This window comes from Zootoca vivipara, chromosome 2 (genome assembly GCF_965207765.1).
Source record: "Zootoca vivipara chromosome 2, rZooViv2.hap1.1, whole genome shotgun sequence".
Lineage (NCBI taxonomy): Eukaryota > Metazoa > Chordata > Lepidosauria > Squamata > Lacertidae > Zootoca > Zootoca vivipara.
In genome coordinates this window covers 12526611-12539838 of record NC_142584.1, presented here as the reverse complement: position 1 = coordinate 12539838, position 13228 = coordinate 12526611, and the positions used below count along the sequence as shown (strand labels likewise).

General features: G+C 45.5%; 1 protein-coding gene across 4 annotated transcripts in view; it reads left to right on the top strand.

Annotated features, from left to right (window-relative positions):
- GLS2 (glutaminase 2) overlaps positions 1-13228 on the top strand; it is a 46468-nt gene that overhangs the window by 11649 nt on the left and 21591 nt on the right. For 2 of the 4 annotated variants that reach the window (XM_035103611.3, XM_035103603.3), the window contains exons 1-4: positions 7755-8076; positions 10194-10293; positions 11275-11396; positions 11609-11738. In XM_035103611.3, the coding sequence (XP_034959502.2) occupies positions 7892-8076; positions 10194-10293; positions 11275-11396; positions 11609-11738 (537 nt within the window). In that variant the 5' untranslated portion in view covers positions 7755-7891. Of the gene's footprint in view, positions 1-7754; positions 8077-9518; positions 9616-10193; positions 10294-11274; positions 11397-11608; positions 11739-13228 lie in introns of those variants that run through there. The other 2 variants (XM_060272035.2, XM_088662935.1) reach the window with 2 other exon arrangements.

The following is a 13228-nucleotide window of genomic DNA, read 5'->3' as shown; positions in this document are numbered from 1 at the left end:
GCTTTTGTCACATTCTAGCCTGACCTGTGACTACAGTATTATTATAATACTGGGTGGCTTAAAATAAATAAAATATAGCACAAAATGGATTAAAACAGTAATGTTAAAAGCGACATAACAATGGTATGAATAGATAAAAAAGGTAAAAGGTATAAATAATATGGAGTTAAAATGAAACAACTCATGCAAGATAAAATTACGTGCGAGGGGGCCAAGACACAGATCCTAGAATGGGGCTTGATAGTTAGAAGCAAGCTTGATGTTCGTGGAGCATGGGACTCGCAATCTCAGGGTTGTGGATTCAAATCCCACATTGGGCAAAAGATTCCTGCATTGCAGGGGATTGGAATAGAGGACCCTTCCAATTCTACAATTCTATGGTTCTATGATTGCCAGCAGCTGGGGTCGCAAGGAGAAGGGAGCAAGTTTAGCCCCCTCCTCAGTGGTATTCCTGAGTACATCTCTGTATTTCTCATATAAATCACGGGCCGTCATTCAGCGATTAGTATGAAAGGATAGGGGTGCACTTTACACATCCATTCTATGACAGGCATAGGCAAACTCGGCCCTCCAGCTGTTTCGGGACTACAACTCCCATCATCCCTAGCTAACAGGACCAGTGGTCAGGGATGATGGGAGTTGTAGTCCCAAAATATCTGGAGGGCCAAGTTTGCCTATGCCTGTTCTATGACAACACAGCACTAGGAGATAGTATTGCCGTAGAGCAAAACCTGCTTGACTATCCGTCCTCCATAGACAAGAGACACCATGGGAGGGAGTAGGTCCAGCCCTACCTTGAGGCAGAGAGAGGGAGCAGCCTCAGGCAGCAGATGCTCTAACAGCAAGGTGCTAGAGGATAGAGTTGCACAGCATCCTCTAAACTAGTCTGCTGCCTTCAGGCCTTGGAGAAGAGCCTGTTCCATCACCAGTGTTGAAATCATCAGGTGCCAGTTTGGTTGTCTTCTGTGCACACGGAATGAGGTTTTTGGGGGTGGACACAGCGCTGGTGCCAGGCTGTTTTGCATCCTTGGCAATGCCAACTACTTGCACAAACACCCCCCCCAAAAAAAAAGAAATGCTAACTTCAGTTTTTAAAAACGTATATCTCACAGGAAAAAAATGAAAAGCACAAAACTCTAACTGCAAGAATAAGTAATGCAACAATCTTCGATTATCTTTCTCATAATGCAAAAGGAAATGTTTTAGCACACAAGTCAAATTGTGGTGCTAAATTTTAAGTCTCTTTTAAAAGTTTCAGTTTTAGGGACATAAAGATATCACTTTGCTTGCCTTTTCCTTTGCAGATTTCCCCACCAATTCCTTCAGGTCAAGTGCTGATGCTTGGGCACATTCAATTGATATAGTTGGCAAGCCAGCTAGTCTCTTTTTCAGTATTGTTGAGCACATTTAAATCTGAGCTTTCACCACTTGTCGCTGACACTGGCGATGTGAGAAGGATCCTTAGGGCAGCAGAAACATCAGGCACATTATCCAGAAGTTTTTGTGGTAGTATGAAGAGTTGTACTCCTTATAGCGGCATAAACTTTGGAAGTCTTGGAGCTACTGCTATAAGTTCACAGCCCAGATGTTCAGCAACAGTACAGTCTCTTTGTTTCCATTGTGCCTCCATGGTTTTTCCAAATTCTTGCAGACCTTAAGGACATATTCAGTAGAATTTTTTATTGACATATATCATACAGAAAGCCAAATAGGGAATTATATTGTTGTAGCTGTTGGAATCTCTCTTGAACAGATTATATGACCGTGTCTAAACAGCACAGTAGAAACCTACTTTGGACCATGCATTGCCTTTTCTTGGGCCTCATCCTCAAGCTGCCATTTCTTTTAATTTTTTTCCTAACTTTTTCCGTCTCAAAGTTTGGTAGTATCCCTAGCTGCTTTGCCATCTCAGTAGCATCTCTCAAAACTTGTCTATCTGTTTCATATATTCGTAAAAACAAAAACAAAAAACCATTTCTAATATATTGATTTCTTCAAAAATGATACAATTTTTAAAAATGTAAGAGTAAAGTAATTATCAGAAATTTATAAGGTATAACAAAAAGTAATCTTTACAAAACTGTACATTGTTTACCCCAAAGAATCCTGGGAGCTGTATTTTGTAGAACTATACCGGTAATTGAATTGATGCTTTTGAATTATGGTGCTGGAGGAGACTCTTGAGAGTCCCATGGACTGCAAGAAGATCAAACCTATCCATTCTGAAGGAAATCAGCCCTGAGTGCTCACTGGAAGGACAGATCCTGAAGCTGAGGCTCCAATACTTTGGCCACCTCATGAGAAAAGAAGAATCCTTGGAAAAGACCCTGATGTTGGGAAATATTGAGGGCATTAGGAGAAGGGGACGACAGAGGACAAGATGGTTGGACAGTGTTCTCGAAGCTACGAACATGAGTTTGACCAAACTGCAGGAGGCAGTGCAAGACAGGAGTGCCTGGCGTGCTACGGTCCATGGGGTCACGAAGAGTCGGACACGACTAAACGACTAAACAACAACAACATACCGGTAATTCTCAGAAATATGTTGAATGAGTATGTCTAGAGGCAATGGATAAAACAAACGCCATTCGTGTTTAATGGTTATCGTATTTGCATTTGCTTAAAAATCAATAAAATGTGTTTAATAATAATAATAATAATAATTCTCAGAAATACAACCCCCTCACAGAACTACAGTTCCCAAGATTATGGGGGAGGGGGAACCGGTGTGCTTTAAATATATGAATCTTTCCATGCACATAACTGGGCCTGGCGAGGGCTGGCCAATATCTGGTTTTCAACATCGTGATATATCACCAGCTAAACATTGCGATATACTGATATATCGTAATGTCTGAAATGAGTATGGAGCTATGCAGAGGCACTAGCCGGCTTCACGGTTTCCCCCACATTGTGATTTTTGCATAACACACACACACAAACACACACATCACGGTTCGCAATATATTGCCAGGGAGATATTCCTCGGGGACATGTTTGGTTGAGGGTCGGGGCGGGTTTCAATATACAGCACCTGGCCCTTGCTCCAGTCTTTGGCAATAATAATAATAATAATAATAATAATAATAATAATAATAATATCCTTTCAGGACCATTCTTTCCCGCATATGCAAACCCTCCCAGGTGTCCCTATTCTCCAGGGACAGTCCCAGATTTAAAGAAGCCATCTGATCCCAGAATGTCCCGCTTTCATCCCTATTTTCATTGGAGAAATGTTGGAGGGTATGGAATAAGATGTCCCTGGGGCTTTTTTCAGCCAGTACTCTCCAGAACTCAGTTCCGGCACCTCTCAGGTGGGCGCCATTGCCATTCCAAGAGAATGAGGGAGCTCCGGCACCTCTTTTTCTAGAAAAAAATAGCACTTGGACGTTCCTATTTTCATCGGAGAAATGTTGGAGGGGGTGTAATAGGATGTCCCTATTTTCACTGGAGAAATGTTGGAGGTTGTGCACAAAGCGCCTTCCACATGCGCCATGCGCCAGGCAAGGGAACCACAGGGTGTGCACTGGCGAAACTGACTTGCTGAGCTTAGGAAACACGCTGTGCTGAGTATTCATATTAAAGCGCCTCAGGGAAAGCCTTGGCCTCTCCCTTCTGTAGCTCTGCAAACGGGAGAGGCAGTCAAGCCAGATGGAAGAGCAGTCTCTCATTTCCTCGAGGGACCGGAGCCTGGCTTAGAGCGAACACAACAGGACCCTGGGCAAGGATGCTTCCATTGTGAGGCACTGAGAAAATTCCTTGCTCTCTCTCTCTCTCTCTCTCTCTCTCTCTCTCTCTCTCTCTCTCTCTCTCTCTCTCTATATATATATACCAGTTGTTGGGGAAGATGGGAATTGTAGTCCAAAACATCTGGAGGGCCGAAGTTTGGGGGGTGCCTGGGGTAGCCTAATGGGTGTAAACATTAAATTTATTTTTAAAATTAAATGTAAGATGCCTTCAAAAAAATTAAATTAATGCCAGGCCCAAATTTCCTGCATATGCAAACCCTCCCAGGTGTGTGCCTTTGCATGACTTAGAACCTAGAAGCAGAGTTTCAATAGGTCTTACTCAGGGGTAGCCATGCACAGAACTGTCACCACAGACCCAGTATTTTGGAAGCACATTATTTCAGGGTTTGAATGAAGCTCCCTGGGAGGCCTCGGGACAATCGCTGTCTCTCGGCCTAGCTTACCTCACAGGGTTGTTGTGAGGATTAAATGAGGAGGGGGAGAGCTATGAATGCCACTTTGAGATCCTCTGAGGAAAAGGTGAGATATAAATACAACAATCAAATCAAGTTCAAAATTTATTGACACCGAGGACCATTGATTGATTGATTAAGTTTCTAGTTCTCAAGAGACTCTTGGACATAAGGGAATGTCTGCAAAATATTGCAAGTGTCTACAAAACATTATTATATTCCTTAGAATTATGAACTCCTGCATGAACTATTGTCCAAAATGATTATTCACCGGAGAATTCTCTTTATCAAAGGCCTGCAAAAATGTTGACACTATTGGTAAGCAGGAAAACTACTGCCACCTAGTGGGTTGTCTAAGCATAGCCCCAGGACCAAATTACTTACCGTACCTGTACAGTACTTTTGTGCTGCGTAAAATGGTATATAATACAGCAGTTTTGAACTAGTCAAGAAGAAGGGATGAAAGAGATGTTTCCAGCACCTAGATCAGAACTCTCTCTTGTAGCCTACGTATGTTTACTCAGAAGCAACCCCCTAATGAGTTTAACAGGGCTGAATTTGAATTAACAGCCCAATCCTATGCAAAGTTAGCTGCTCCTAAACCCATTGATTTAAATGGCATTAACCCTGCACAGGAACTGGACTGTGTGTGTAGATAGTACTGCAGCCTTCGTGGGACTGAAGGAAGTTAGGAAAAGTTAGGATAAAGCCAGTCTTCAAGAAATCTCCCATTTGAGCAGATAAGCGTGAGCTTGGAGACTGGACTCCATTTCCAGCACATATAATAACCCCTGCATCGTAACACCACTTGCAATGACAATAAGCAAATATTCTGTCCCTGTTGCACCCCCCCCATCTGTAAACTGGGAACAGCATTGTCTTCAGGATGGTGTCTTTGTATTTTTCTTTTCTTTGCTGTGTGCCAAGGGCGTTTGGTCCTAGATGTCTCATTTCTTGCATATCAACTAAATTGCACATCACTGAGTTGGAATTTGTTGCCCAAATTAAGGGTGGCAAACCTATGTGGGTAATCCTCTCATATTGTGCTTGTTAGCAACTTGATTTTGTTATATCAAAATAGGAGCATATCTGTATATACTGAAAGATTAAAGGTAAAGGTAAAGGGACCCCTGACCATTAGTTCCAGTCATGACCAACTCTGGGGTCGTGCGCTCATCTCGCATTATTGGCTGAGGGAGCCGGCGTACAGCTTCCAGGTCATGTGGCCAGCATGACAAAGCCGCTTCTGGCAAACCAGAGCAGCACATGGAAACGCCGTTTACCTTCCCGCTGTAGCGGTTCCTATTTATCTATTTGCATTTTGACGTGCTTTCAAACTGCTAGGTTGGCAGGAGCTGGGACCAAGCAACGGGAGCTCACCCCGTCACAGGGATTCGAACCACCAACCTTCTGATCAGCAAGCCCTAGGCTCAGTGGTTTAACCACAGCGCCATCTGGGTCCCTCTACTGAAAGATTACTACTATTGAAATAGGACACGGGTGGCATTGTGGTCTAAACCAGTGGTCCTCAACCTTGGGCCTCCAGATGTTTTGAGACTACAATTCCCATCATCCCTGACCACTGGTCCTGCTAGCTAGGGATCATGGGAGTTGTAGGCCAAAAACATCTGGAGGCCCAAGGTTGAGGACCACTGGTCTAAACCATCGAGCCTCTTGCGCTTGCCAATCAGAAGGTTGCTGGTTCAAATCCCCGCAACACGGTGAGCTCCCGTTCTTCTGTCCCAGCTCCTGCCAACCTAGCAGTTTGAAAGCACACCAGTGTAATAGGCACCGCTGTGGTGGGAAGGCAAATGGCACTCTGGTTTCTGTCACAGTATTCCGTTGCGCCAGAAGCAGTTTAGTTCTGCTGGCCACGTGAACTGGAAAGCTGTCTGTGGTCAAACGCCGGCTCCCTCGTCCTGAAAGTGAGATGAGCACCGCAATCCCATAGTTGCATTTGACTGGACTTAACCATCCAGGGGTCCTTTACCTTTTTACCATTGAAATGCATTGGTTCCTTCCGAATGCCAACAGGAACATGGTGACAGGGATAATCTAAAACAAGCGCCATTGAGTTCAGCAGGGATTACTGTACATTCAGGTAAGTAGCCTGAATTTCTGAATGGCAGTTACAAAGCGTGATTGTTTCCTTACACAGTAGTCTTCAGAGAGCCTCCCCAAACAACAATTCTCTAACAATTCTCTTTGGGCTTCAATTGTCAGCCAGGTAAATCAACTGAAGCACTCTTCTCTAAACAGGCCTTCTAAACCAATTTAAGTTGGGATCAACAAAGTTAATCCACAAATCCTTTTCAGTTCAAGCACAGTAAAGAGATTTTCACTAGAACCAACAGTCACGTCCTTTTTAAAAAGATTTGTTTTTAAAAGAGGAACTACACCCCAATGTTTCTTGCCTGCATACAAGCACTTGTGGATATACATGACTTTTCTATCCATATACTGTATGCATTTTTCAAAACTGCAGGTTTGTCTGCAGACCACGGTTTCCGAGTGTACGTGCTAAAAACCCAGTGTGCTTATAACACAGACCTAAGAAAGAAAGCCAGCCATGGTGCGAGCCTAGTCTGGCTCCTCTGCTAAATGATAGGAAATTGGAAACAATTATTTCCTTCCCCTTTGTGCTGGCCTCCTTCCTTTCTCTTCCAAAATAAAGAGAGAAATGGTTTTAGTTTCTAGGAAATCGTTAACACATACTTTGCTGGAAAGTGGCAGAGGAAAAACTGGGCCTTAGCCCAGTACAACAACTGAGAGTGCATGCGTCTCCAACGTTCCCTAAACCGGAGACGAAATTACCTCTCCTTAGAAGAATTTAGTACACGCTAAATAGTGACTGTGGAAGCCAGAAATCCCACAAAGTTGTTCTATATTATATGACATATGACATAAGATATATGATATTTATTATATATATCAGGCATGTCCAATAGGCTGATCACGGTCTACCGGTCAATGGCGGGTGTGTCCCAGGTAGCGATTGCCTTAGTGTTCCTTTTGCCAACCCTCCCCTCCACAAAAAAGCTCAACGAATTTTGCCAACCCTCCTCTAAAAATAAAGCTCAGCAATTCCTGGCAATGACAATGCTTAGATCACAGCCAGTATTTTTACCCTGTGAGTAGATCGCAGTCTCTTGGGAGTTGGACGTGCCTGATATGAGATATGATAATATGCGCCTTGCACACACAAGCGTGGTAAGCAAACCGTGATCCAAGCTTCGGTTATTAAACTAAAAAGAAACCCCATGAAGTTTCTGAAAAAGAGTTGCTGACGATGCCAGCCGATATCAGTCACTTTTGCAGGACTCCAGGGGCGGTGCTGCTTGCTCCCTATTCACTCAGTGCCTAAAGGCTGTGCGGTGGGAGCTGCATCTCTAACAACCTGTGGGCATCGCGCTATGACTCACCTGGAGGAACGGCCTGGGGAAGCGCACGAAGATCTTCCCTCCCTGATTGGTGCGTTGCGTTTATTTATTTGTGGCTGATAGGCTGGAGCCGCTGCCCATCCCTCTCTCTCCCCCGCCCCCTGCTTGATGTTTCCCTTTTTTTAAAGGGCAGAAGGCGAGCGCCTTGTCACTCCCCCCCAACAACAGCACCACCCTGTCTGGATCCTCTTGGTACCACTTCCTCGTAGCTTCAGACGCTCTCAAGCCCCTGCGACTTCTTGCTGCCGCCATGCGCTCCATCAGGGTCGTTCCAGGAATGCTGCAGGCTCCTGTGAATCGATGGAAGAGAGTGGCGGGACGCTGCCCTCTCTTGGGCATTGGCAGAGCCGGCTCCTCGGCCTCGGCTCAAGGCAGAGAGGCAGTGATGATGAACGGGCGTCACCTTCACCAGCAACACCAGCAGCTGACCGACCAGTAAGGAATGCATGGGCCGTGTGTCGTATCACTGGGGTGGAGGGGTATGTGCATAGGTGATGTCAAAGTGTGTGGGGGGGAGGGGGTTCTGCCCATCCAGGAACTGTGTAGATTTTGTTACGCAGGAGCTAGGGGCAGGATTGAATCAGGGGACCCCGGTGTCCTCCTGATGTTGATGGACTGGGAATGGAGAGTAGTGGTGCAGCAATAAAACGGCTAGCACATTTGCAAAGCTAAGTATGGTTTCAAATTGGGTGGGGTAACCACCATGTGTTGAGATTCCTGCATTGTAGGGGGTTGGACTAGATGACCATCAGGGTCCCTTCCCAGTGCTTCAGTTCTATGATTCTATGACTTCCACATCTCATCAGCCCCAGCCGGCATGGCCAGTGGCCAGAGATGTTGGGAGTTGTAGTTCATCAACATCTGGAGGGCGTGCAGGCTCACCACCCCTTGCATTCATGAATTGACTCCTCTAGAATGCAACCTTTCATTCGGCGCCAGCGAACTTTCCGCACTTGGGTACCTAGCCCAGCTGATATCCTGGCAGAAATTCTCCAACCCCACTTTGCTGGTGTGTTTCTTTGCAGAATGACCAGATGACAAATGCTGCCGTTCTTAGGAGAGCTGTTAAACCCAAGGTGGTGTGGGGGAAATAAAAAACCCGGGGTGTCACGATCGATGCGATTCTTGAATTGTGACGCACTTAGGGCTTCGTGCACTGCCAAGCCTCGCACACTGAAGGGACACCTCTACCCTCTGTGGCAGAGGAGAGAAAAGAAGCCAGGTTGTCAGACTTCCAGACATATGGCTTCTGTCATTTCTGTGCTCTCTTATTTTTGGTGCCAATTTCCCCCCCCCCAGCATGAGACACCTAAAGTGCTAAAAGTATTTGCTCTCTGCAGAAATGCTGGTTGCCATTTGAAGCATACCCATAAAAGAGCAGAATTGCATTCAACATGGAAGAAAACACAGGAAATGTGAGGCAGGGGGTTGTGGTTGTGGTAGTGGCATAGCCCCCACTGCCGGTGTCTATGTGATTATGAAAACCTCTACAGGTGATTTGTTTGGGGGAGTTTAAATTACTGTATTTGTCCAGAATCTGAGCACTTTCTTCTGTATCACTCTATTGGAGGAACTCCTATGGTCTTTTAAAGGAGCCCGCTAGGGCTAAGATGGGATTGTAGTTCAAAATATCTGGAGAGCACCAGGTTAGCAAAAACTTTCCCAAGCTGCATTTTTAGCCCAGGTGGAGGAAATGTGCAGCTTCCAACAGAGTATAAAAAACGTAACATTGAACATTTTCCGATACTGGGCTGCCTTCAGATGTTTTCTGAAAGTCATACAGTTATTTCTTTGACTTCTGCCGGGAGGGCATTCCACAGGGTGGGTGCGACTACCGAGAAGGCCCTCTGCCTGCTTGCCTGTAATTTCCCTCCTCAGAGAGGAGCGGCCAGAAGGCCCTTGGAACTGGACCTCCACGTCAGGGCTAGATGATGGGGGTGGAGAATCTCCTTCAGACCGTTTATGGCTTTAAAGGTCAGCACCAACACTTTGAATTGTGTTTGGAAAAGTACTGGGAGCTGATGTAGATCTTTTAGGACCGCTGTTATATGGTCCCGGCGGCCGCTCCCAGTCACCAGTCTAGCAGCTGCATTCTGGATTAATTGTCAGTGTTGGTGATGAGATGTAGAGTTCAACGACAACTGGAGGGCCTCAGGCTCCTAACCACTGATTTAAAAAGTCCTGGCTTGCTCTCAAATCACTAGTATTTATTTTTAGAAAAATATATAACTAACCCTTGCCAAGAGGAATACGTTCCTTTGGTCTATTCCTTTGTCGCTCTTGGAGTTCCATTCTCGGGCTGCTGCTGTGGCTGAAATGTGCGACACGAATGCTTTACATCGGTGTTCCCCAACTTCGGTCTCCAGCTGTTATTGGGCTACAATTCCCATCATCCCTGACCAGTGGTCCTGCTAGCTAGGGATGATGGGAGTTGTAGTCCCAAAACGGCTGGAGACCCAAGTTTAGGAAACACTGCTTTAAATGAATGAATGAATGTGATGTAGGGGTGAAACATGACCTGTTCTCTGTTGTGGCCTCTTGTCTCTCCGCAGGGATGTGTCAGAGAATGGGATGCTACCTCGCCTGAGTGACCTCCTTTTCTACACAGTAGCTGAGGGGCAGGAATGTATCTCCGTTCATAAATTCACCAGTGTAAGATGCTTCCAGCTGTGTCCCAAAGGGTGGGTGGGAAAGGTGGGACTAGGGAGGGGCATATTCCCAGGCCTGCCTGGAGATGCTGAGGAATGAACCTGGAACCTCGTGCATTGCAAGCAGATGCTCTACCACTTCCTACAACCACATGAGGAATCAGGCATCGAGAACCTCTGTCGAAATAGTGAGCAGAGCTTTAAACATCTGCACCCATTAAAAAAATCCGTAGAAGCAGGAGGCTGGTCTCATTTTCTTTACTATAAGACCAGATACCTTCCCCCCCTTTAATTTTCGCCGAATTTTTATTAGTTTTCTGTAACAAAGTTTCAAAACATTTACAAAACATTTTGTCATTTTTATACCTTAAGCAAACTTAACGAAGGAAGACTGGTTCGCAGGATATAATACAAAGCACATTATTTTTAAAGGCTAGTTACAGTGGACCAGGTCAACGGTTTCTTTGTACGTTTTTCCAATAGCTCAACTGAGAAAATAAAATAAATGGGGATGAATAAGAGGGGTTTTATTCCTCTGCAAGAGCAGATATTATAGGTGGTATGCACAGCAGGAGATGTGAGATGTTTATTCCGGTCAGTATTGCGTTTGAAATTGCTTTTGTGCATGAAATTGTTTTTAATTGTTTGTATATATATGGTATTGTTTTTCATTGTTTCCATTGTTGAATTATTATTATTATTTACTTATTTTTTATTATTCTTAACCTTTAACACATTTCCTGTTATATCTGTTACATATCCAGAAAAAAATCTACATTTATAGTTTTCCTTAATATTCGAGATTCAGTCCAGACCTGTCAGGAGATTTGCATTTTCACAATATTGTTTCACAACATTCTTTTCTTTACACACTTTCTGGTTTGAGTTTCCTCTTATTCTCCCAGTCATTTTTGCAAGTTTCAAGTATTCTATCATCTTCACCTACCAGTCAAGAGGGCCCCTTTATGTGCTCTTCTCAATTCAGGCCTTGAAAGGCACAGGCCTTTGGACCTCTGACCCACGCCTTCGAGACTGCATGAATCTTCTACAAAAGGCCACGCAGGAACCCAGCGCTGGAGGTTTGCTGAACCGGGAACTTTTCCGAAGGTAGGAAATCCTTAGGTGCAGAGGGAAGCTAGGAATACATTTGCTAGGCTGATCTAGTTAGTTCTGCTGCCATTCAGGCAGGAAGATAGTTAAGATGGGCAGTGTTGATTCAATTACAAGCAAACATCCTAGTTCCCTAGTCCTCTTATGTCTCATGGCACATTATTCGGCCGCTCCCAATGCAACTCCCCACCTGTCTTTTCTGTCCTCAGGTGTGTGAGCAGCAATATTGTCCTGCTGACCCAGGCCTTCCGGAAGAAGTTTGTCATCCCCGACTTCCAGGAGTTCACGTCTCACATGGAGCAAATTTTTGAAAGCTCCAAAGGACTCCAGGAGGGCAAGGTAGAAAGATCAAGCAGTATATGAGGGCAGAGCCTAAAAATACAAGCAAGTCACAGGGCAAACCTATACATACCTGCTTAGAAGTGAGTCACTTTGATTTCCCTGGTAAGCACGCATAGCCAGCACGAGGGAGCCACTGTCCCCAATTGTTGGCTATTCTGCCTGGCTGACAGGATCCGCAGTCCGACAATATCTGGAGGGCCACAGCTTCCCCATCTCTGGAAAATAGGATTACAACCTCAATTTCTCTATCATCTTCCACCTGTCATTCTGTTGGGCCTCAATCAGGGCTGACTTTTGAGGTCCCTTCCAACTCTGGGATGCTAGGATGCAATAAATTATCTACGCTGAGCAGGGAGAGTTTACCCCCTCCCCAACAATAACCACCTCCCTGAAGTTTATATTGACATCCGTCAGAAAGCATCCCTTCCCACCAATAGATAGTTTGGTTTCTGAAGATAATGGGTTTTGATGACTGGTAAGTTAATAGGGACCCAGGTGGCGCTGCGTGTTAAACCACAGAGTCTAGGGCTTGCTGATCAGAAGGTCAGTGGTTCGAATCCCTGCAACGGGGTGAGCTCCTGTTGCTCGGTCCCAGCTCCTGCCCATCTAGCAGTTCGAAAGCACATCCAAGTGCAAGTAGATAAATAGGGACCGCTCCGGCGGGAAGGTAAACGGCGTTTCCGTGCGCTGCTCTGGTTCGCCAGAAGCAGCTTTGTCATGCTGGCCACATGACCTGGAAGCTGTCTGTCTCCCTCGGCCTATAGAGCGAGATGAGCGCCGCAACCCCAGAGTCGGACACGACTGGACCTGATGGTCAGGGGCCCCTTTACCTTTACCTTAAGTTAATAGCTACCAAAACTTTTCTGGCTGCAAGAAACAGTTCTGTAATTTTTGAACGTAGCCACCAAATGAGAGGGTTAAAAGTGTGCAGCTGTCAGAGAAGGAACTGTTGGAAGCTGGGGTGTGTGTGTGTGTGTGTGTGTGTGTGTGTGTGTGTGTTTAATGGGCACTGTGACTGCTTTAAAGAGACCAGACCCCAAGGTTCAGAATGTATGTTACATAAGTTTCCCATTTGCCACCTTCACAAGAAAATTCACCCTGTAAAAGATTCTCCTTGGAATTTCCTACTGCTCAGGGAAATAGGGACCACAGAATAGCATGACCACTTCTGGGGATATGCAGGGTTTTTATTGGACAGTGTGTCCCTCTGGTGACCAAAGGCTCTTTTGACTCAGCAGAGTCTTCCATCCAGTGAAACAGGGAGAAAGAAGGCAATTTTAGCATATTCACCTTCCTGTCTGGTGCCCCCTTCACCCTCTACAGTGTGGGAAGTAGCACGAGGGGCTGCAGGAGGAGGGTAATTGGCAAAAATAGCCTCCCTCTTCAGTCCACTGAGGAGACCAAAGAGATTTCCATCAGTGGAGTGAGAGCACTGGAAGCTGCCTTGGCTGTCCTCCATTAGATGGGCAGATAGCTGAGACGAGGGG